Below are 25,887 nucleotides of genomic sequence, written 5' to 3'. Positions count from 1 at the left end.
GCCCAACTTTTTCTTTCCACTTCTGTTTCAAATAGCTTTATAGATTAGAGCACTGTTACAATTTCCTGCATTCTTTTGGAATGCCATAGCAAAGATAAATGCAGTAAACATGTTGAGAAATAACAAGTTTCTGACTCCCTCTTAAAACAACCATCAATACTGACCATTTTTTTTCTCCCTGAAGCTAAATTAGATGTAAATGTTTGCATATGAGCAGAGACTAATATGAAGTGATTTGAGATGACAGTAAGTTAATTTAGGATTTCGTTCAACAAACACTAACCATCCACTGTGTGCCGGACATTGTTTTGTGTTGTGGGTACAAAGGGATGAAGAAACACAGCTCTTAACTGCAAGGAGCATTACATGTAGGTAGAAGAGGGAAATGAAGGAGCAGACAGTTTCTGTACAGTAGAGTATAAGGGCTGTGATGGAGTTTAACCCAAGATGGAAGGGACCCCTTGCCCAGGAAGGCAGAGTGAGAAAGCCTTCCTGGAGGAGGCAGTATTGGCTGGCCAGACAGAGAAGTTGCTTGAGGCAGAGACCATATTGAAAGGTACTAAGGGCACAATCTCCATGGCTTATTTAGGAGAACTTCAAATCTTGGAACAAAGGAGTAAGGGAGGGGTGCAGCAAAGAGCAGAAGATGCATTCCTAGAGCTAGGTAGGGACCAGAATCCAAAGGGTTTTGGATCCAGCTTAGATTTTATTCAAAACGCAACAGAGAGACATGGAAGGAATGAATGACAGCAGAGAAGGGGCTTCAGTCTGATTGCAAAGTGAGAATTGCACAGTAGATTCATGCTTGCCCTTTTTTAACTTGAGGTGTTTGAAAGATGAACACACAGTGTGAAAGCACTAAGGCATGAAAGAGAATGAAGTGGCACAAAGAGGACCGGTGGGGTGACTTCAGACACTGCAGTGACTCAGATTTCTATAATTGAGGAAGAAATTTGTTAGGTTTTCCAACTGATAAGTATAAAAGAGTTATTCGAGTTTGATTTGTTTTTCTTCTTTAAACAAGATATGGAAATTCCAATGCAGAAACTTTATTGTTTCTTGGGTATGCAAAACTTCCTCCTTAAAACCATAACCCCTTAATTTTCATTTGCTCTCTGGTGATCTCTTAACTGCAGGAAATTGAGGACTGTGTAGACCCAGCATAGCCTTCAGATAATCTATCTTTCAGGAGAGTATAAATAAGACACGACGAAGAGCCTGCCAGTACTCGTGTAATCCATCAACACCTACCTACTTCTGTGGTATCATAACAATGGCACGAGGAGAAAATATGGAATGTGGGGAAAGGGTGGAGTGTCCACCTATTTTTTATAACAAAGGTTATGAATTTAGAGACAAGGGAGTTCATGGTCTGAATGCCTACATGTGCAGATCTAGAAGTCTCATTTGCTGAGAGCAGAGCATCTGATAAATTCTTGCCTTGCCTTGTTGACACTTTACTCCTAAAGTAGAACAAAGCATGAGGGTAATTATACCCTGGATTTAATTCTTACCAACAAGAAAAACCTTAAGACAGAGACCTTGTTATCCTGTAGCTTGTTTTAGTAAAAGAAGGGAACATAAGATATGGAAGTGTTCCTTGAATCAAAAAATGAGCAAGAACAAATAACAACAAAAAGCCAAAGCTGCACTATTTTCTTAATTCAGAGAATAGATGACTATGAACCCATAAGTGAGATTCAATAAATAACTTACTGTGTGATGATGCTATTTGGCATAGGATATACAGAGTTTTTTAAAGTGGAAAATGGTTCAAGAAGGATGGGAGATGCTAAAAGATGAAATTATAGTCATTCCCAATGGAAACAGATGTAAAGGAGGAAAAATGGTTTAAGAATATGAAAAGATCAGAAAGACAAATAGCTAAGTAAGTATATACAAGTGAGGTATAAATCTGTTAAGCAGGCTTTAGTCAGGGTGGCTGAAGTCCAGAAGGAGCAAAAATCTTAAGACTTTAAAGTGTGAAGCTATTTTCCAAGCAAAAAGGTGAAGAAGTGTAAGAGAATGATGATAGGGAAAATAAAAGCAAATACCACACTGACAGTATGAGATGGTAACTAGGACATGGTATTGCAAGATCAATTCTGCACTAACTAGTTGGGTGGCTCTTAAGAATATCATTTAGCTTTTCTAGGTCTGTATTTTTCCATCTGTAAAAGAAAAGATTTGACTTGGATGACCTTCACAGTCCAATGCTGTTGTCAAATTCTTTGAATCTATCTTATGGTATTACTATTTGGGGAAGAAAGTATTATTATAACAAGTTTATAAGAAAGTACAACTGTTCACTCTTATTTTTTATTTCCCTTTAATACTTTTGATTTTTTTTTTAAGAATTTCAGCAAAAAAAGAGGTGATGAAAAATCCAACATGAATTTACTAAGGAAGTTGTGCCAAATAAAAACAAAGAGATAGTGGATACTAGGGGATACCAAATACTTGGGAGTCTATAGAATAGTATTTAAATGGCCGTTTTCTTCCTGTTTCAGCATAAGGGGAATGGCGGAGATGTACTTATATCTTTATTTAAGCAAAACATTTGACAATTTTTAAGGACATGTAAACTGCTTAACATAAAACTTGGCCAATAAAGTAAATTCTCAATATTTGACAGCTGTTATTTTTATCATTATTATTTTTTCTTTATCCTGTTTATAAGGATAATGTTTTTGATGCTATCCTTTTGGATAACATGGAGCAATGTGGTCATATATAACTAATAGATGGTTGCACATATATCATTGCAGACCTTTGCAAGTTGAAATTGATCTCTAGAATTCTGTTCCCAGATTCTCTCCTTGGTATTGCCGTGGTCAGTATTTTTTATCAGACCCTTGGAGACAACATAGCACAGTTAAAAATTATGTACTCTGGAGAAGGCTCCCAATTATTCTAACTATGGGATATTGGCATACTTCTTAACCATTCTATGCCTTATTTTCATGGGTTGCTCTGAGGATGAAATAGGATAATGTATATAAGTGATTAACACTAGTATTTGGCATATAGCAGTAAATGATAATTTTGCTGATGATTATGATCATATAAGGAAGGCACACATATGAAATGTATAGATAGAACAAAGCTGGTGTGTTAGTTTGAGTCAGAAAGATGAGTAATGGACTGGAATGATGTGCTGAAACCATTATAATTTAATGGTTTAAGTTTAATTTTAAGATTTAGAATGTAATAGCGGTCAAATATGAAATCCTGCTTATAGGCTCAAAAGAGAGAGAGAGGAAAAAAACTGGCTTTGGCTGAAATCATTGTGAATAGACTCTGGGGGATTTTGTTGACCACACAATCACAGAACCAAATGATGTGGCCTAGCTGTTCAGTACCAGGGCTGTCCTAGCTGGCACTCAGAGAGGGATGGTGGCCAGGGTTCCTCAGACTGCACGTTTCCCTTGAGCTCTGGACTAGTCAGGTTTGAGGTATGTAGAGGATTATTCCTGTTTCTAATCCTTATACTTTGAAATCCTCTATGGCCTGGTAACAAAACAGATGAGAAGTTTTTAAAAATATGTCAGTTGAGGAACTGGAGTTGTTTATCCCGGAAAGCATTAGGTTTGAGGAGATATTTTAACCATCTTAATTTGAAAGGCTGAGATAGTCATATTCTGTTTTGTTATGGAAGGCAAAACTATTAAGTGATTTTTAGATGAAGATGGAGAGGTGAGCAGATGGGGTAAGCAGAATGATAGAAAGCAAGTAAAATGTTATGAAGGTTAATTGTTACAGTTTCTGTTGGGGTGATGGAAAAGTTTTAGTAATGGAGGTAGCAGTAGCACAACATTGTGAATGTACTTAACACCACTGAATTGTATAAATGAGAGAAATGAGAAATTTTATGTTGTATATATGCTACTAGAATAAATGTTTTTTTAAAAAATCATAGGACTGTACTATATTGGACTATAGTTAATAATAGTCCAATATTATTAACTATGGACTATAGTTAATAATATAATACAAAATGTTAATGATAGAGAAAACTGTAGGAAAGGGTTGTGGTATATGGGAATTCTGTACTTTCTGCATAAAATTAAAAAAAATATTATAAAGGCTAGATTGGTAAGAGAAGACAGCTTCAGAAGACCACAGGATTGTAGGTTTTTTAAAAAACCTTTTTTATTGAGGTATAAATTACATATAGTAACATGCATAAATCTTAAGTGTAGAGCTAGATAACTTTTCACTTACGTTTATACCTGTGTGACCACCACTCAGAATCAAGCATAGACCTTTCCATCATCCCAGAAGTTTGCCTCACACTCGTTTCCAGTCAATAACTGCCTTCCAGCCAGATATAACCATTTTCTGACTTCTGTCACCAAGTTTTAGTTTCACAAATCTCTTAAAACCACTGTGGAACACTGTTTAGCAGTTTATAACAAAGTTAAACGTGTGTATCTTTTGACACAGTAATCCCATTTCCAGGTATATATTTGAGAGAAATGAGTTTATATGTTAAAAAAAAAAGAATCTTAAACAAGAATGGTCATACTACCTTTATTCATAATAGCTGCAAACTGAAAAAGAATTCACATATCCATTAGCAAGGAAATACTGTTCAGCAACAAGAAGAAATGAACTACTGATATATAGATACATCTCAAAGACATTATACTGAGTGAAAGAAACCAGACATAAAAGACTACATACGCTTTGGTTCCATTGGTATGAAGTTCAAGATTGTAGTTTTTAATGAAAGACTTTCCTGACAATTGTATTTTGCCTACCTACAATGTTTGGGGAAAGTTCTTCTCCTTCAGAAAGGATGTGTATGAAACACAAGATGGCCAAGAAGTATATGAAAAATTAAACTAACACTATCAGTTCAGCTTTGCTTAAGTGAGAGACATTTATTTAGCATTCCTTGTTTCTGCAACACAAAATGGAATTATGTGAAATCTCTTTATTTCCTTTTGTTTTCTCCTGGATTCTAAATCTTAAGGGGACTTTCTGGTAACAGTGGTAGCTAAATGTCACTTGCAAAAGGCAGAAAGGCACTGCATATCCAAAGGTCCTGTTCATACAAAATCTTACTAACTTAGAATAATTTTGAAAGTCTCTTCTTCAAAATAAAATTTCGGAATAAATTACAGGCAATACGAGAAAGCCGATGATTTATTTCCTCCTCATATCTTCTGGTAGTACCATTTTCATCCCTACTGTTAGTCACTCTGTTCACCTTACCATTCCATCCACAACCTTAGTGATAAAGGCATAAAATCATAGTAGGCAGACAAAACTGTAGAGGTGAGAACAGATTAGTGGTTGCCAGGGGAAAGTTTGGAGGTGGTACATGAATATAAAGGGGTGTTGCTTTGCAATGCAGTTCTGTATCTTGATGATGGTGGTGGTTGCACGAATCTATGCGTGGGATAAAATTGCATAGACTGTACACACACACACACAAATGCATGTGAAAAAATGGTGAAAACTGAAAGTTCTGCAGTGTAAACAGTACTGTATCAATGTCAATTTCCTGGGTTTTAATATTGTACTACTGTTATATATATGATGTCACTATTGGGGTATGCTAGGGAAAGGTTCACAGGACTCTATATATTATTGTTTTTACAACTTCCTGTAAAAAGTTAAAATATGTTAGGGAGCAATAACCAAGGCTCAGTCCCTTTTTGGAAATGAAAGAGTTACTGCACATGAGGCAAGCAGCTCATGATAATTAGCTTTCTTCTAGAGGTGGTATATATAGTTTTTCTTAACAGTGAACTAAAACATGCAGTTCCTGCCTCTGATTTAGATGTTTAAGCAGTTATTACCTTAAAATATGGTTAATGAGTGCCCTGTAGCAAGCACACTGCTAAAGAAACTAGCTAACTTTCACAGGGGTGTGTAAGTGCATCCTCTGGATCTGCGGGTGGAAGACACTTCACATGACAGATTCTGCCTTTGTTTGTCTGTGTCTGGCTTCACTGATGTATTTGCCCAGTAATTTGCTCCAGTTTGTAGAAAAAATTATTTCATTTAGCATCATTGTTATCCTTTTAAAATTCATTATTCTTACATGTGCATCCTTGAAAGCTTAGAAAATACAGTTAAACATTAGGGGAAAAAATGCCTATAGTTCCACCACCCAGAAATAAACATTATTGATTTTTGATAAGTATTCTCAGTCTTTTTATTTCTATGCATATAAATTCTTTAAAAAAAAAAAACAATGTGGGATCATGCTTTTTGTAAGCTTGTTTTACTTATTGATGTTTGCACAAAAATGAAACATTTCCCCAGGTCATTAAATACATTCGTATGACATGATTTAATGACAGCAAAGAATTGCACCCTGTAGGTATACAGAACCTTAACCAGTCTCCTATGATTGGACATTTAGGTTGCTTCCAGTTTTTCACCATTAGAAACAATGTTGTGAACATCCTTAAGCTAAATCTTCATGCACATTTATGATTATTTCCTTAGGATAAAGTCTTAGCAGTGGAATTGCTGGGTATGCAAAATGTTAAAACTTTTAATTTACATTGCCCAAGAGCTCTGCAGAAAGATCAGCATCATTTAAAACTATATGTTGTAAACAAAAACTTCATTTGAACAATAAGATGCTTTACCTGAAGGGAAATTTATCTAGTATCAATTTCTTTCGAGTGATTCATCCCTCCTTTGAGATAGATTGTCACTGGTATAATAGCTCCTTATGAAATAGACACACTGTTTTTGCAGCGTTAAAAGAAAAACATAGAAAATATCTAAATAGACAAGTTATTCAAGAGTCTTTTGCTATTTTTACTTTTGTTAAACAGTGAGAGCAAAGTAACTTATTAAAGTAGACAAAAGATAAATAGAATGAGCATGTCTTCAGTTGTGAATGGGTTATTTTCATAGAGCCATGGTTCCCCCTTTCCTCATTTGATATTAAAATATATTTTTGACCATTATCCTTGCGCACATACACCACTTACTTTACATACAATAAAGGAAAAGGGTGAATTTTCTTTAAATGGAGAAAACATACTATAATAGTCCTAATGTTGCCGAATCCAGTTGATACAGTTGTTGAGTGTCCCCCTATGGGAGTGGGGGACGTGGTTCTGAAGTAAAGGTCACCTGTGATTAGGCATCTGTAGTCTTCTACTGGAACATTTCAATTGTATCTTTTTCTGCATTTCCACCTAGGTGAATGTGTCCATTTGATTCATTAAGTACCCACAAAAACACAATATTATTCTCATTGAGAAGCTAAGTTCTTAACAACAGGTTTTCTTTACTTTTCCAAGTGAGGACCCACCTTGTATGGCTACCTTCAAATGATTGTGATCCATTATTTTCAGCTCAGCTCCCTCCTAGGGCTTTTCATTGGTCCCCACTTCACAGAAAGGTGCCAGGTTGGCACAGAAGGAACACAGTCCACATGGGGAAAGGTAGAAATAATTGAGTACTTTTAAAATAAAAAGTCTGAACTTTTAAGTAGAACATGTATTATTATGCAGTTTTGTTGTTGTTGTTGTTTTTGTTATCTTCTGATAATAATCAATGAATTGACCTTAGAAAACAAGATTTGGTCCCTGGATAGATTTTCCTTACCAGAAGCCTATTAAATGTTTAGATTTATCCGACATTCATTTTTTCTTCTTAGTTCTGTGTACACCATTTTATACTATGCATATGGTGGTAGAAACTTGTTTGAATATTGTTTATGAGATTAGGGTTACAAACACCTCTTTCCCTTTCAGTTCTGTGCTGGTGTTTTCAGTGATTAGTTGTGTTCTATTAATGTCATTGAAATTTCCCTCAGAGAAGTTCCTCATGCTGGAAATGATAGTAAATACTTGTTATTGGATAAGGAATTGTCCTTCCTTTATGAAATTATTTTCTTATATGGCCTGTTGACTAATTGTGGGACTTTTTTTTTAATTCTCACTATAATATAACCCTTCTAAAGTGGAAACGACCCTTTGAAGAAACTTGCAGGGCATTGCAGGAGTTCCTGAAACCTAGGGTGACCTTGAGTGTGGGACCTGGGAGTAGGCTATTTTTTTTTTTTTTTAACCTCTTATTAATTAAGATATTTCTCTATCATAGTGTAAATTTGGTTGTGGGTGTTAAATACCAACTCATCCTATTCTGAAGAGAAATGTCAACTCATCCTACTCTAAAGAGAGATGGAATAATAATTTAAAACCATATTTTACTCCCAACAGGGACTGCCCTCTTTGAGTTTATTTACTCTCAGTTGTACCGTGTCTTTATTGGTGAGGGAAAGATTCCTGGCCTGGGATTATGGGGAACACATGACCCCTGACACTGGACAGAAGAGATCTAGGGCAGTTTAGTAGAAATGTGTACTGGTAGCCCTGGGGAGGAGGACACCACATGCCATGAAGGGTTACACAGGGGTTGCATGTGGGAACTAAGTGAACCACCAGGGGCTGTGGGAGGCAGGCTTTGTACTATCCAGAGGGCAGAGTGCCCTGGGGAGGATGTGATTGGCTTGTTGGAATAATTCCAAGGGCTGGCAGGGAACTGAAACCTGCTACTCAAGGAAAAGCAGGAACTATATTGGGTCCTGCTGGTAAGGAGGGTTGTTTAGCTAGGGGACCATATCCACAGGAGCAGAGGGGAGAGGGGAACTTGGTCATTAGATGTCAAGGCAGTGCATAATATTGAGCCTTAATTTTAGGCCTGTACTTCTGTTTCCCTATAAACTTATTTGACTCTGTAAACAACTCCCCCAGCCCCCACCTCTTCCCACTTGAAATTTTTTATGCAAACTGAAAGGAACTGTTTTTGTGGGGGATAGGAAAGGGATTTGTCACAGATTTGAATAAACAAAAAACATATATATAGTTTTCTAAAGATTTCATATGTGTGTGCGTGTATATGTGTGTGTATATAGATAGATAGAATATACATATCCCTGACTTCTACATGTTTAACATACACTATGAAAAACTGAATGTGAACTTTTTGGAATATAATGAAAAGAAAATCTGGTTTAAGTCTGACCACTAAAGAATAATTTATTTAGCTTTTTTAAAATTTTAAATCCAGTTAATATTTTTTCTTCATTAGTATTTCATATTCCTGTTGAGAAATTATTATAAGGAACAAAGAATTTTATATATTTATAGTTATTCTCTGCTTTAAATAAACTCAACAACTGAACATAGGAAAAATCTAGATTTTTAAATAGATGATTGCTAAAGAGAGAGCATGATGGATTTTAAAAATGAATTATTCACAAAAAAATGTTACCCTTATTTTCATACACCACCCTGATTATTAAAAGAGCACTGGATTCTTGTGTGATATCTGGATTAAAATATCCTTAATTTATGCTTTATTATTTGACCTACACGATTAAAATGCTAGTAAATTAAAAATCATTGCTCTTTGTTTCTGCAAATTTACAAGAGTTCCTACTTTCCTTTCTCCTAACAGATATAAGCTTACCAAAGTCGGCAACAATATGCTACACAGCTGCTTTGCTCAAAGCAAGAGCTGTCTCTGACAAGTAAGTGAATAATAATTTGTGCGGTCCTAAATGCCTGACCTGACTTAAGGAAATGTCAGGGCTTTCTCTGGAAGTTTAATCTCTTAGTTTGTGAGATCCTTGCTTATGAGCATGCATTTTCCGAAACCTGCTGATCTTTTCTTTTACTACTAGAAGGAGGGAATATTTATCCCCAGGTATTGCAAGGGTGTATGGGTGCCAAAGAGGGATTTACATGAAATTACATGCCTCTGAGGTGACTCTTTTTGTTTTTTGGGTGGTGATGGTTGGTTGGTTGTTTTGCCAGACAGTAGATACCAAAAGGCCTGCTTGGGACTTACACACAATGCCTTCCTTGCATTCATTTTTTGCGTATTCCTCTCCCTCCAGCAGTCCATAGCTGGATAGTAGTCAAACAAACATGATATAGCCAGTGGGGATGGTCATCTCCCATTCTTCGCCTCATCAAGTCTAAATTAAGGGTCCGTTTACTTTGAGGTTCTCTCGCAGTGAGACATTTGCCCATTTTATTCAGGCAGGTAACTGTTGCATACAGAATCTCCATAAACATCCAGGGATGAGTGGCAGGTGAAAGAGAATAGATGGCTTAACTGTTTTTGACTTCACAAACGCTTATATTTCCCCAATACAATCCCCTTTGGAGCACTGAAAAGCAGATAACAGGAAAAGAAAACAGCCTCTGCTATGTCAGACAGGTTTGCTGTTAAGTGTGTGTGCACTTCAAGACCGAAGTAATTTTCTTTCATTCTTTTTTATCCTGTAGATCGCCAGTACCTACTGCAACATCTTTTCTCCCTACACAGCGACTCCAGCTTGGGAGGGCAGGGCCAGGGTTGTCACAGCTTCCCCTGTGGTGTCTGCCTGCCAAGCACAGCTCTGGAGTTAGCCCTGGGTGTGAGGTGAGAAAGAGATTGCATGGTCTGGTTTTTTTCATTCACTTGGGCAGGTGTCTCGCCCACAGTTTGGGCATGCACACCCCCTGCCGGAATGGCCCCAAGCAGGCTCGCCTGCTGCTGAAGCTGCAACAACTTAACCCTCCATCGCAGCACTGACATTGGGTTGGGAGCCTCCTTTAAAATTCTCCCCAGTTCTGTTTTTAACCAAGTGCGCTCTTCTGTAACATAGTTTTCTCTTTTTCCTACACTGTCTGCCCTTGTCAGTCCTCCCCCTTTCCCCCGACCTAAGCAGGTACCTCATAGAAAATTTAGATTAGCTATTTAGACAGAGAGGCTTGACAGCTGAATTTAATTCCTGCCGCCATTAGATGCAAGCACGCTTTCTGCTTCTGCTGGGGTTTTTGTTGGCCTCTGTCTGAGGAGGTCACTCAGAGGTTCCATGTAGTGGAGGTTTGGAGAGCTCGCGCCATTGGCTCGCTGTGGTTTTATGGGCCCTTGATGTATAGATGCCTCTGTGGGTTGTTGCCCAAGCAGAGGTCCCAACTGGATGGTGTTTGTCTTTCTGCTTTTCAGATTCTCTCCAGAGGCGGCATCACGGCGGGGGCTGAGCACAGCAGAGATGAATGCAGTAGAGGCCATTCATAGGGCTGTGGAATTCAATCCTCACGTGCCAAAAGTGAGTCTGTGGAATCCCCACAGGAACTCGGGATAGCAGAGAAAGTTTGTTCACTGGCCACAATATGATGTCTCAAATATACCCAGTTATTAAAAAAAAAAAAAAAAAAGTGAATTGCAACCAGCATATATAGAGGTCCTGTGTAGTCTATGATCATTAATCTCTTTTTAAGCAAAAGCTACATTCAAGAGGTTTGGGGGCTGATTTTAGGGCTTTGCATAATAAGGGTAAATTGATAGACTGTTGCTTGGGCAGGCCAGGTCAGGAAGTGTGAAACTGACAAATGTGAAGCTCTCAGCAGTGTTGCTGCATTTGATAGGAATTTAACAGCAGTCTTCCTTAGACCCAACTTGGGAAGGAAGCCTTGTTGTGAATAAGAGTGATGCAAAATACTAATGTGGTATCCTATGTCTCTATAAATAAATGACAGTTAATCAGCAAGAAAATAATAGGGAAAACCTCAAAGTATGATAACTAGTTTTCAATTCGTAAGTGCTATTTTAATAGGTATATATAGTAGGAAGTATTTGTCTTTCTTATTAACCATATGATTTACCAATTTATAAATACCCAATATTTTGCATCTTTTTTCTGAGATTGATTTTAAGGAAATCAAATCAGGGCAGGAAGTATTTCTATAATTTTTTTTCAGATGACTGTGTATTTATGACTTACCCGTATTTGAGTACTTGCTGTGTAATAGGCACATATGCTAATGAAGAGCCACTTTCAGAGCCCATTTTGACTTCTAAGAAACTATTCACATTAGGGACTACAGGGCATAACTTTCTTGTCAAAATGTCTGATGAGGACTTTTATTGGTGAAAAATGACAAAGGAAGGCTTTTTTCTTGTGCTGCTGCTGAAATGTAGCAAAAGGGTAGTGTGTGTTTATGTGTGTGTATGAGATGATTTATGGAGTTTCCTACTTCACTCTATTTAGTTGATATCCAGAGTGTGAGAGGTAAGTGATCTAATGTCATTCCTGAGGTTTTACTTAAGTCATCGTCATCTTTTCACTTAACAGGAAACTGAAGAGCGATGCACAGTGCCACCTTTGCATAAGGATGTTTTCATCTACTCTAGTTATAGTGGATTCTGATTGACACAGTATTTGTAGACTTAGGTATTGTTTATAGGGCATTATAAAATATATCTATATAATATTTTTTCACCTAAGCTAAAAATGTCTAGTCAACCTTGATTAAAATTAAAAACTAAACATGAAAATACTGTCCTGAATTGTATAGGTCATCAATTAATATTTATTGAATACTATGCTCCGAATACCAAGCTGCTCTGTGAGAATAAATGAGGCTCTTTTAGAAATAACATTGGGCAGTGGAGTCCTGGATACTGAGACAAAAACTTGGTTTCAAGTTCTGGCTCTGTGGTTTGTAGCTATGTGACCTTGGGCTTAGCTTTTCTGAACACATCTTTAAAATGAAGATAAAAATATAAGCCCTAACTATCCTTCTATGTTAAAGATCAAAGTGAGGTGACATATATTCAGAGTTCTTTGAACATGCTTGAGCACCCTATATTTGTAAAAGTATTAAAATTATTGATCTTGGATTTGCAGGAGGCCCCTCAGGGCTAGGAACTAGGCCTTAACTTGTTGGGTTTTACTACACAGAGCCTTATAATCCTGAGCACAGGATAGAAAATGTGTACAAATTTTGATTGAAGCAGCCATTTAATTCTATGATAATGGTGTGGAATGGTTACTTGAGCCTCTAGTAGAAGAGTGTTACAACCCTAAGAAATAGTTTAAGGCCTCAGTGGAAGAATTTGACTCAGTCAACCATTATTCCACCTGCAAAATAAAATTCTTCTGACAGTGAAAACACTTGAAATTTTGATTTGCTCTACTTCTAATCCTGAAACTGAGAGATGATAGGATATCTAGGTAAACAGATTCTCCACCAGTCTGCTTTGTTGGTGATTGGACTTTGGGTGGAAACCTGTTTCCAGAGCTGCTCCATATATTAACATTTCTATGGGGAAAGGGCTCAGTGAGTCACTGGCTTTATAAGTTCAGAATTAACTACAAACCTCTGGTACATGTATACTATAAACATCTTTTACGTATTTTCTGCTGTTTATTGGACTCTTAGCTAATACCTCAGCAAACATACATACACAAACCAGAACCTCTGCAGGCAGAGGAAGGGCCTCAATTCTAATCAGACATTACTGAAGAATATAGACTATTAGACTCTTAATGTGAGAAGAGGCCTTAAAGTTCATCTAGGTGAACTTCTTATTCTGAGCTTGACTCTTTCCTTATAATGATATTACAATAATTATTTTTATTATTGGTTTCTATTGAATGTTTACTGTGTGTGAAGCACAGTGCTAACTGAACTATATACACCATCTCATTTATTTTTTGTAACAACACTAGGAGGTGTTTTATATTATCTCTGCTACTCTGCTACATAAATGAGGGCAGTGAGGTTTGGAAAGGCTACGTAACCTGCTTACACAGCAAGTAAATGGCAGAGCTTGAACTGAATCTGGGTTGTCTGACCCTTAAACATCACCCTTCACTGCCTCCCAGATCCCACCAGGTGGCTGTCCAGCCTAGGCTTGAGCCCTTTCCCAAAGCACCCTATTCCTTAATTTCAAGATATCAGCATATCCTAAACACCACCAACACTTCTTTTCTCTTATCATAGAAGTGGTCAACGGCCTACCATAGGAATTTTCACTATCTTCATACTTGTTTTACCTAATTATAGTCTGCTCAGAGAAAGAATAAATAGAATAGCTGAGAACTGCCTTCCATAAATTTCCAGTTTAGTTTTCATTTGGTATCTCATTAAGCAAAAGTACATAGGAAATATTTCAGTATCCAGTGATGAATATTTGTTGTTTATCCCAGGGGGGTTACTCTTAGGAATTTTCTTCACCTAAGTGTGTTGCTCCTAACTACACCACAGGGCTATGAAATAAAAATAGAAAGCCATGAATCTCTATTCTGAAGGAGAGCCTCTTAAGTAGTCAGATTCTAAACACCAGAATTTTTGAAGTTTTAGATCCCAACAGATTAGTAAGGAGAAAGGCACATAGACTCATCATTACAAATTATAATGTGTCCACTCCCCTTCTGTGGCTGTGTCCCTAAGTCCTAGAGAAGAAGGTATAAACTTCTTGGGCAGTTATCAGGACCCTTCACATCCTGCCCCAACTTATTTTTCATTTTTTTCCAGCTCCTTCTAACAGTCTGTTCATCTTTTCAGAAACACTCCCCTCCCCTTTCCTCTTTGCTTCCTCTGAGGAAATCCTGCTCATCCTTCACCCACCCTACCACTAAAAGTCACCACTAGGAAGCTGGTACCTTCCTGTTCACCTTCCTCACCAGCAGAATCAGTCTCCTGCCTCTGTGCCCCCAGCTTACTACAGTGCAATGATAATGTGCATGCTGCTCCTATCCCTTTTTGAGAAAGACTGGGGGCAGCCAGAGAGGCCATGTGTCCCAGTTCCTAGCTCAGTGTTAGCACCTGGCTGTCCCTACATTAATTTGATATTTCCTAAGCATTTATTCTCAGCTCTAAGAGGAGGAGAAAAACTTTTCAGTTTTAGGGTCTCAATGATTCTCAAGATCTGGACACATTAAGATGACAAAGAAATCTCTAATCCATTTTAGGATGCTTTCCATTTGATGGGATTAAAATAGGAACTTTGCATTTAAAGGGAGTAAGAAAATTTCACTCATCTGATGCCAGAGAGAGGAAGGGTTACCCTCATCTCAGTTTTACACCCTCATCTCTGTATTATAATTTACTAGATTTTTGGCTTTGACTTTTTCTTCCACTTTCCCTTAGCAATTGAGAGATCTACATTTGGGGCAGGAGGGCATTTCTATCAGTGACTCATTTCTTTATACAGATCTAAGTTAACCAGTGCTCATGTACTCTTAGTATGCTGCATCTATATGGCAAGGCTTTCCCTGTATGGTCTGGAGGATGTTACATTGGCTCCTTCAGGGTACTAAAGATAAACTTTCACTTTCTGACTAGTTTCCAAAAAAAAAATGAGTAATTTATTGGTTTGCTACAAGCAATGTTAGACATATTTTTTTTCTCTGTATTTTTTTCACATTGACTTTATGGTAGGTATTGGGGATATATTTATTGTGTCTGGGGAAGGATCATAAGATTTTCAGTTCTGTGATCTTAAAAAGCTTGACCTCTGATTTAATGTTAAAGTCCAAACATTTTGTCCATATGTGCTCAAATGCTTTATGAATATTCTCAGTAACTGTTTCCTGGATGATTTAACTTCCTGAGGCCTCCTTTGTAGGGTATCAGATGGTAGCCAAAACCTGAAGTGAACTTCTTTGGGTGTAAAGATTTTTTGGTCTTTGGGATTATTTCCTTAGGATAGATTTACATAATTGGAATTACTAGCCAAGTTTAGAAGCACTTTAAGACTCTTGCTTCTTATTGCCAAATTGCTTACCAAAAAGATAGTTGCAGTTTATACTGTCATCAGTAAGTGACTTCTTATTCACTGTTTCGTCACACTCTTACCAGCATTGAGCAATATAAAAAAAAAAAAAGGAAAACAAAAGATATTTATGATTTTATTAAGTACAAATGTAGTTTTGTTCTTTTAGTTTGCATTTCTTTGACACTACTAGTAAGGTGGAACATTGTTAGCCACGTATATTTATTCTTTTCCTGAATTGTCAGGCCCTATGTAGTATTACCGTAATTACTGGGGGAAAACACTAATTATAATGAAAGAGCAGGGATAGTGACACAAAGGTAGGCTGAGCTATGAGGTATAGTTGAAAAGGTTCAAAAGTGATCAAAACAACTCCCACTACTTCCTATCCGTGGGATCAGAGGCAATTATGAGGGGACTCAATTAGCTTCCTGCCCATTTCCTTTTTGATAAAATGGAGGTAAGAATAGCAGCCTAGGACTGATAAGAAGTAAATGGAATTATATTATGTAACTCATACAGTCCACAGTATGTGCTTAATACATATTAGCTTCTTCCTCATCTCTTCCGTTTTACCTTCAGCTCAATTTCTGAACTTGCAGCCTGGGTGGAAGTAGAGGCTGCCTAGAATCATGCACTAACAGTTACTTCCTGGGCCACCCTAGCTTGAAGAACAACAACCAGGGAGTGAGTAACAGCAGTTGACACTACAATGTCCCTGGCCTTGAGTACACACAGGGTCTTTCAGGCCTTCTAGTTTGAAGAGAGGCTCTAGCAAATTCTTACTGTTCTTACTGTTTATTGTCTTCTGGTATTCCCCTCTTCTTGTAGTTGCTTAGTGAGTCCTTTACTTGCAGCTTATTACGAGTTACTCTTTTCCAACCTCTGTTTGATTTCCTAGTCTGAGCAGAGTATCACCCTTGTTTCCTGCCACCTCCCACTCCATCCTCTCTGCCCTAGCCCAGTGCTTCATGTCTGGGATGAAGCTTGGCCTTTTCCTCTCCTTGTCTCTCTGCCCCCAGCCTCCTCAGGTGGTAATGACCTATAAATCTGTTCTAGGAATGAATGAGGTTGTCTCATGAAGTGTCTTTGCCTTTTTCACCCTCATTGCCCCAAAAGTGGCTGGTGTCTTCCTTCTCATGGAAGGTAAGGCCATACCTGTCTCTCTACAATGTGACTCAAATCTCCCAGTCTGAGTAAGCAGATTTTAGGGTCCCCTTAACAGTCCCCAACACACATGTGCACACCCTGAACCTATCAATTGCCTCTCCAGCCAAAATGTTTCCAGTTTCTATTAAGTTTTTGTTCTTCCCGAAGTTTTTCTTTTTCAACCCCTGAAAAACAAGCAATTATTTGTTTTATTCCAAGATGCACTTAATTTTGCCAGCTAGTTGGATTTGGGCTTTTAGAATGATGCCTGACAACCCACCCCCAGGGCAAGAGGAACACTTGAGTGGAATGAGGTCGAGGTGGCAGGGAACCCTCCTCTAGATGGAGGTTGTAGTCTTCCTGCTATTCATCAGCCTCTACATTCTCCAAGTGTTCATTTCTGCATCAGAGGCCTTTTCCTTTCCAATATGGCATTCAACTAACACTGAGCACCTACCGTATGCCAAGCACCGAACACTGGTAACAACGTGGTCCATCCTCTCAAGGAGCGCCCCAGTCATTGAGAAAACAAACAAGGCAGTGCCCCATGAAGTAATAGATGGGGTGCTACAGGACCACATAAAAGAAGGGACAGGCATCCAGCTGCAGCTCATAGCTGGAGAATTTAATCTGGGGTGTTCTGTAGCTCCTTAAAACCAAATCCTATGCTTTGCTCTTATAAATATTCTCCTAATGTGCAACACTGTGGGGCTGCTCTGTCTGCATACAAAATGCAGAAGCCTTCCTCTCAGCTCTGAAAACCTCAGACTTGTGGGCACCAGAATTGAGCCCTGACTGATACAAAAGTGAAGGAGGACTTCCCAAGTCACAAGACCTCTTTACTACCAGGCACAAACCCCCACTGACCAGCCTACGCTTAGATCACCCATGGAAGTTTTGCTTTTGCTTCCACAGAAAAACACACCCTAACAGCAATTTTTATTATTTATGAGCAGTAAACATTTTTTTTTCTTCTGATATATGAATCCTTAATAAATAAAACTAGTAGATCTAGAACTGCTCTGGTTGAATCTGGGAAGAAAAGTCTGGTAGCCCAGCAACCTCTTTGCCTAGAGTTTAGAAAGTAACAGATGCCTAAACCTGCCTCCCCTACTCCCAATCCCCAAGGCAAATCCCAGATTCTTGAGGCCCCACCCATGGAACAGGAGCCCCCACACCCACTCTGAGCAGCCAGGAGCAGACTAAGGGAGCCAGTGCCAGCCCCTTGGGATGGCTGGGTGTTGTGGGTGGAGCTGTTGAGGGAGAAAAATCAAGAAAAATCACCAGCACCATTGGGGGGAAACTTTTGTCTTAATCCTCCCTGACATCTCCGAGCTGTTAAACCATGCACTCTTAGAGCCAGCCCAAGGCACAGCAGAGGGAGCAGGGGGCAATCCCTGAAGGTGCTGAGGGACAGAACCTTGCCATACTCCTGAAACTTGTTTTACCAAGGGCAGCCTGAGCTTGACAGAATATTGAGATGAGGACCAAGCCTAGTAGATACTTGATTTTAAAATCAGAGTCTAGGAAAGGCATGAGAAAATAGAGTCAAGAGAATGAAGAATGCTATGACAGAACTGCATTCCCATTAAAAATTATATATATATATTTTTAAAACCTCATCTAATAGTAATCTAGAAACTCTAATTTCATGGGGATTTCAAGAAGTTGAAGGGGGAAAATATCCTGGTAATCGTATATGCTAATGGAATATCCATAGGACTTGTTATAGTGATGGAAATTCTATTTCATGCAAACACTGAAGCAATCCTCCCTTTATATCTTGGTAAAGCTGATTGACAGAGTATAAAATTGCTTCTTAATCCAATTTAGGAAACAAAATGTGTAGTGGGTTTTAGCATTTAAAAATGCTTGAAGCATGGAAGCAGAAACTCAAAATGCTCTGGACGGATTGTCTATGATGTGTTTCAATGGCACATTCCAGAAATATTATTTCAATATAAATTTCTTTGAATTGAGTACTATTTTGTTCCAGAGCTTTTTTGGATTAGAGTAAGGAGTATGTATTGTGGAAATATGACCCAGAGGGAAAGTTAGCAGAAACCGATTTTTAGCTACATTTCTGAGAAATAGAAAGTTTTAAAGAGATCTCTTTCTTAAACAAAAATCACTTCAGCTGCTCCTGTCCCCCCACCCCCCGCCAAGGTCACCAGATCCTTTGGCCTCTTCTCAAACCTCATTCTATTTAATCTCTCCTCAACATGTGCTTCGCTGACCACTTTTTATATCTTGAGGCCATCTTGACTGTATGACACCTGTCTGTCACACTCTTGAGTCTCTGAGTACTCTCTCCATCTGGGTCCTTCCTCTCCTGCCCACCCCTTCATGTTGGTCCTCTGGATGCTACATTCACTGCCCTTTCCTCTGTTGTTTGAAGCTTCCCTGGGAGGTATCATGCTCTCTCCCACTGCTTTATGTTCTGCCACTGGCCCGGAACATCCAAATCTGTGTCCCCAGTGTCTCTCCCAAGCTCCAGTCCTGCGCACTCAGATCATCTCTACGTATGTGGTCTGCAGGCACTTCAACCCTATTTTGTTACCTTCCTACTTCTCCTAAGCCTCTTCTTCCATTGGTGTCTTCATCCTAGATAATGACCTCACATTATTCTAGTTTCCTAAGCTAAAAATTTCACAATTGTCCTTGATTCCTTCTGTCACCGTCAGATTTAGTAAGAGACCAAGTCCTGGGAAGTCTTCTCCTTCCCTTGTCACCCCTCACCTGGACCACAGCAGGGGTTTTCTAAAGCTTTGCCAACTTTAGTCTCTTGTCTCTGTCCAGTGGTCCTCCACGTGACTCACCCATTTCTTTCAAAAAACACAACTTTAACCAACTAATTTCCCAGTTGCCTACTGCAGGAGTTTTCAAACTGTCTTCCCAGAAACCATGATGATTTGTGTGCCTTCCCCAGATTTATCTGCACCTTTGTTTTTCATCCATTTCACATGTTCTATGTTAGATTTCTTCTTTTCTTGGAACAAATCATTCTATGTCTAAAAGTTTGAAAACCACTTAGTAACTCAGGGTGAAAGTCAATTCTGGAGCATATCATGCATGGCCTTGTACAACCTACTTTTCCAGCTTCACTTTCTTGGACAGTAGCATAAAACCTGAATTCAAATGCAGATTCCATCATATACTATTTAGGCAACCCTTGGCAAGTTACCTAACTTCCCCAAAACCCCATTTACCTAGCTTTGAAATAGAAATAATAATATTACCTCCTTCATAGAGTTGTAAGAATTAACTGAGATAATGGGTGGCATAAGTTTGCTCAGCATTGGTGATTACTATCATGTTGGTACTCAAGCATCACCAGATTATACCTTTTGATACTTTGGTGCCACTGCCCAGATTTGTTCCTGGCCTGAATTCTCCTCTTCATCTTCTTTGTATGGCAAACACTTCCTTGGGTTTACTTCCCCTGTAACACCTTCTCAGAAACAGTGTTCTCCATTTGCTTCCTTAGTATATAGTATGTACTTCTTATGAAGGCATTTATCATGTTGAATTTTATTATGTTTCTTTGTCTCTACACACAGACACACATGCCTGCAAAGATTATGGGTCACCAGGGCAGGGGCCTTGCTTGATTCATGTTCATGTGGTTGGGATACACTGACACTCCCATAACTATGTCCTTGAGGTACCCTGTGGCCACTCCCATGGATTTGCCCTTGGGGCACACGATGAGCTTCCGTATTTTTCACATGAAGCAAAGCAAAGTGATGAATAGGTAAGTGAACAGGAAGAAACAGGTACCTTGTGATGAGGATCCCTGAGTGATACTGCAGATGACCAGATTTAATTTGGAAGTTCAGCTCTGCTTTGTGATTGTTTCCATATTGGTCAGTTGGTGACCACCAATAGCCTGTTCAACTGTTTAACAGCTGTTACTATGACAAAATTGCTTAAGTTATTTTACCTAGAAACAGACTCATGTACCTTTGGGACACACACAAACAAAACTCAACTTATACATACAGTTAATTTGAACATTTTGGTTGTTTTATTAGCAAAAAATAGCTACTATTTAGTGAATAGTTATGTGACAGGTACTGTGTGAATGTTTCACATATCTTATGTAATTTTTAAGAAATGAAGTTAGCAAAATGTGTTTAAATCCATTTTTAAAGACGAGCAAATTTAAGGTTCAAAGAAATTAAATAACTTGTCCAAGGTCTCTTAGCTAAATGGGACAGCCAACATTGAAACAGTGGTTCAAATTGACAGGTGTTAGATGAGGAGGCTTGATGTAGGGGGCCTTGGTAATGTGCACCTCGTTCTACATCGCAGCCATGGTTGCTTGCATGTTCCAGCTGCGTGTCTTACTGAGTCCAGGGACTAAGCAACACTGAAACTCAGTATATAGCATCTCTTTCAGATAACATCAGTTTTATTTTCTGAATTCTTCAGTGTTCTATTTTGTTTTACTTTTCGTGGTTTTTTGTTGTTGTTGTTGTTGTTTAAATCTTCCCTGGGCTTGTAGCCTGTTTTAGAACGAGTTACACTCAAGTACCATGGACATGCAAAAAAGCTGCTGTCTGCAGTTACCCTTTTTTTGGTTTGTTTGTGTGGTTTGTTTTGTGTGTTTTTGATGCAAGTTTAGAAAATAGGTTTGTATTTATACATGTATATATATATGAAATAGATAAATATAATATACATGCTTAAACACCAACATATATATATACCTACATACATATAGAAAGAGAAAACTTAAACATGTTTACTACAGAAAACTTGGAAAGCACAGCAAAAGCACAGAAGAAATTGATCTCCCATAATATCAAATATTTAACTACCATTAATGTTCAATCTGTTACTTTGTTGTTTTTTTCATGTCTACATATACCTTTTCATTACCAAAATCATAATCTATGTATATTTCATGGTAGACTGATTTCTTTCCATTTAGTAATATATCAAGAACATTTCTCCCTGTTTGTAAATATTCTTCCACTACCTGATTTTTGGGGGCAAATTCATAGTTGTCCTCAAAATGTGCCATAATTTAACCTCTTCTTGCACATTTTGTTTACTCTCATATTTTTGCTATGGTTGTCATATGACTTATGCAATTAGTGGTGCTGAAATTCCAAAACAGGGTATGACTTAATTATTTGGCATTACTATCTATATGACAGATAACATTGGGGTCATTTTCACTCAAACTATTATAGAATTATAAGACCTTAACAGTTAAAAGAGACCTAAGCAGTCATCTGGGGTACCTCTTGACAGGCCAACTGTCTTCTGCAGCTTTCCTGACAGGTGAGCCAGCCTCTGCACAGATATCTCCCTGACAGGTACTACTCACTCCCAAGGATGCCTTCATCTCCTCTTGTGTGTTTTAACTTTATATATTTCTATGTTGGGCATAAGGGAGTGGATTCTGACACAAACAGATTTTGAAAAGTTGCTTCTGAAATCTTTAGAAGAACTATTCTTCAAGTCAGTGTGATTTGAGATTCTGGGAAGGAAGTTAGAGGCAGGATGATAGGCACTATAGTACAGAATGTTGGTTTAGCTAATAGAAGCCAAATAGTTATTATAGACAAGCAGAGTGTTCTCTGATTTGTGAGCTACAGTTATTCTAATTGATTTCTGCATATTTGTGGATAGGCTCTGCCCTCTTCCATTTATTTTTCTCTTGACAAGTAAGATGTGAAATGTTGTTCCATGCCTTTCTAATTTAAATGCTGCACATGTTGAGAACTGATCTTGCCAGCTATCTTAAGCCTGGCCAAAAACATAACACGTTGTTATTAGCCTTCCTCATTTGGTTAAGGCCAACAATGTGTTTGGAACTATACAGAAGTATAAATCATCTTTATAGGTCTAACCTATGAGAAGGCAGTTTAGTTTCCTTGGTGAGCTGCTGATTTCTAGACCAGAGATACTAATCTTGAAAGACTTATTAGGAAGTGAGATTTCAATTTAATTCAACTTTTTTTTTTTAACCTTGATGTGCAAGGCTCTCTGTAGGAGGGACAATAGGGTAAATTAAGATGAAGGTGATAATTTTCATGCTTTTGAGAGTTTTATCCACTGGGAAGAAAGAGAGACAGATAATTAGTATAAGGTTGTGTATAAAAAGGGCATATAACACAGATCAGAGGGAGCACAGAGGAGAAACAGATCATTACCTCACAGCCCACATTTGGGGCTGTAGAAGATGTCCTTGAATCCATATGCACCCCATTTGGCCTACAGGCTGAGTAAACCATCTGTCTCACACACGTGAACTACTGTTTTTCAAATGTATGTAGATGCCATGGTAGCCAACAGTGCTTTTAAGTGAACTTTTATTGAATTGCATTTATTGTAGCATTTTGTCAAATTGTGTATTTTTAATCAATAGATACTCATAACTCCTATTGTGGGTGACTGAAATTTTTTCACATTAAAAATTGGTCCACTTGAAAGATTGGAAACCATTGTCTATAACTGCACTTTCCAATAGAACTTTTTATGATAATAGAAATATTCTTTGCATTATCCATTACGGTAGTCATTAGCCACATATGGTACTGAAGGACTTGAAATATGGCTATTGTGGGACTGAAGAACTGAATTTTAAATTTTATTTTATGTTAACTAATCTAAATTTAAATAGACACATAGTAGAGGCTACCATATGGACAGAACAGATATTTTGTTGGTAATTTTCTACAACCCCCCCCCCCCCAAGTTTCCTTTGTCTTGCCCCCTCCTAGTTTGTTTTGGCCTCTACCTACAGTTGTGGGTGACTATTAGGCCCGCTTACTCCTAGTTACCCCTATTCCTGAAGGTTCTTTTGACCTAGAGAAGAGTTCTCTCACAGATGATTAATGGAAGAATTTTGAAAGCCTTTCCTAATCCAGAAATAAAAGGAGTGGTGACTTACGTGGGATCAGACACCTAGGGGAGTGAATCTCCCTGGCAACGTGGAATATGACTCCCAGGGAGGAATGTAGACCCGACATCGTGGGATGGAGAACATCTTCTTGACCAAAAGGGGGATGTGAAAGGAAATGAAATAAGCTTCAGTGGCAGAGAGATTCCAAAAGGAGCCGAGAGGTCACTCTGGTGGGCACTCTTACACACAATTTAGACAACCCTTTTTAGGTTCTAATCAATTGGGGTAGCTGGTGGTAGATACCTGAAACTATCAAATACAACCCAGAACCCATGAATCTCGAAGACAATTGTATAACAATGTAGCTTATGAGGGGGGACAATGGGATTGGGAAAGCCATAAGGACCACACTCCCCTTTGTCTGTTTATGGATGGATGAGTAGAAAAATAGGGGAAGGAAACAAACAAACAAACAGACAAAGGCACCCAGTATTCTTTTTTACTTTAATTGCTCTTTTTCACTTTAATTATTATTCTTGTTATTTTTGTGTGTGTGCTAATGAAGGTGTCAGGGATTGATTTAGGTGATGAATGTACAACTATGTGATGGTACTGTGAACAATCGAATGTATGATTTGTTTTGTATGACTGCATGGTATGTGAATATATCTCAATAAAATGAAGATTTAAAAAAAAAAAAAAGGAGCGGTGGCTTACATTTTTCTTTCACTCACCATCCAATTCTCAGGGTCCCTGAAGAGACGTCTGTATACCTGAGACACATAAGCTAGTTGCTTTCAAATTTAGTTTCAAATTTCATACAATATGATTCTTTTAAAATTGACTATTTAGTAGGCAGGGTGGCTCTAAATAATTATTAGAAACTCAGAAATCAAAATCTTATTCTAGGGTTCTCAATAGGCAGGAAGTTTTCTCTCATTTGTTTTCCTGTTGATTATAAAGGGTAACCAATGGTCTTTCTTCTCTTACTCTGAAACAATTAATACACTTCATAACACTTTATAAGTTATGTATCCTTCTCATGGCTCATAGCCTTGGGGTTTTTTAAAACCATCACGGGTAGTAGCAAACTATATTATAAGGGCTTCTACTGAGGTAACAAAATCACGGATGATAGCCAAGCATCTCTGTGCATACAATCCACCTTTTATAGGTATGTGGTGGGTGATATGCTTCAAAGAGAGAGAGCTAGTTGGATTATTAGACAATTCTCTATTCTTTTCCCAAAAGATATTTGTTCTGCACTGTTTTAAAAGAAGATGTAGGAAGAAAAAACAGTAACTTATAGAATCCAGAAAGGCAAATGACCAAAATGTTATTTTGGAACTCATGCTGAGGAGCTCCCATCAAAATAGTAAACACCTTTTGTAGGCCGACTAGGGAGAGGTAGAAAGCCCCCCATGAGTCCTTTCTGTCCCACCCCACCCCCCAGTCATAATGGCTTTATCACTGCTCTCAGCAGCACTCAGGGGCTTGCTCACCCCCTACTCTTCCTGCTTTGAGGCCAGAGGCTTGGAGGTTTCTCCACATTTCAGACCCAGAGTGAGAAAAGGTTGAGTTGCTGAACCAAGATGCCAGAATGTGTCCTCCTGACTCCTGCTGGGCTGTGCACACTGACATCGAGAGTACCAGCTAGAGAGAAAGCTTTAAGGCAACTGGGTTATGCTCAAAGCATATAAATCCACAGCGAGGTGATCATGAAAAATTGATATTTATGTCATAATCCGTATAACAGGACTCTTCCACCCTTCACCTTCTTACATAAATTTCTACCAGCAGATAACTCCACAGGCCATTATTTCTGACATTAAAATTTTTGAACTTCTCATAACACTTCCTTTTGCTGAGTTCTCCCCATTTTAATTAAATGCATCCCTCCATCCCTGCTAATCTATATTTTAAAGGAGATACATGGATTGTTTTTGTTGGGAGTATGGGGTGGTAGTGGTAGTGGATATGTGCATATGTGTGTTAGGAATGGAACAGGGAGGAGAGGTAGTGAGGAATGGAGCGCAGGGAGAATGCCAGCCAGCACAGAGGTTTACATTTACAAATACCAAAAAATAAATAAATAAATAAAACCCTTCTAAATTTGCTCCCCTTTCTGTAATAAATGCAAAAGAATAAAAATAGAAACTTAGCCTTCTCTGAGCCCCCAGGAAGAATATTCATCCTGGACCTGTATGCCCACTTCCACTGTAGCAGATAACAAAGAGGCTTAAGCTGAGAACAGACCTTCTAGTCTTTGGGAAAGAATCTAGAAAAACATTGTATTTTTTGGGATGTACATTGGCTCTGTACTACTCCACTCCCTTGGG

At 38.3% G+C, this 25,887-nt stretch overlaps 1 protein-coding gene across 8 annotated transcripts in view; it reads left to right on the top strand.

The window, feature by feature from the left end:
- The window catches only part of ST7 (suppression of tumorigenicity 7), a 366,579-nt gene that overhangs the window by 319,551 nt on the left and 21,141 nt on the right, over nt 1-25,887 (top strand). For 4 of the 8 annotated variants that reach the window (XM_037836311.1, XM_037836313.1, XM_037836319.1 and 1 more), the window contains exons 10-11: nt 9,442-9,514; nt 10,984-11,086. In XM_037836311.1, the coding sequence (XP_037692239.1) occupies nt 9,442-9,514; nt 10,984-11,086 (176 nt within the window). Of the gene's footprint in view, nt 1-9,441; nt 9,515-10,277; nt 10,414-10,983; nt 11,087-12,112; nt 12,185-20,249; nt 20,520-25,887 lie in introns of those variants that run through there. The other 4 variants (XM_037836316.1, XM_037836315.1, XM_037836314.1 and 1 more) reach the window with 4 other exon arrangements.

This window comes from Choloepus didactylus, chromosome 5, assembly GCF_015220235.1.
Source record: "Choloepus didactylus isolate mChoDid1 chromosome 5, mChoDid1.pri, whole genome shotgun sequence".
Taxonomy (NCBI): domain Eukaryota; kingdom Metazoa; phylum Chordata; class Mammalia; order Pilosa; family Megalonychidae; genus Choloepus; species Choloepus didactylus.
This window is presented reverse-complemented; position numbering and strand designations above follow the sequence as displayed.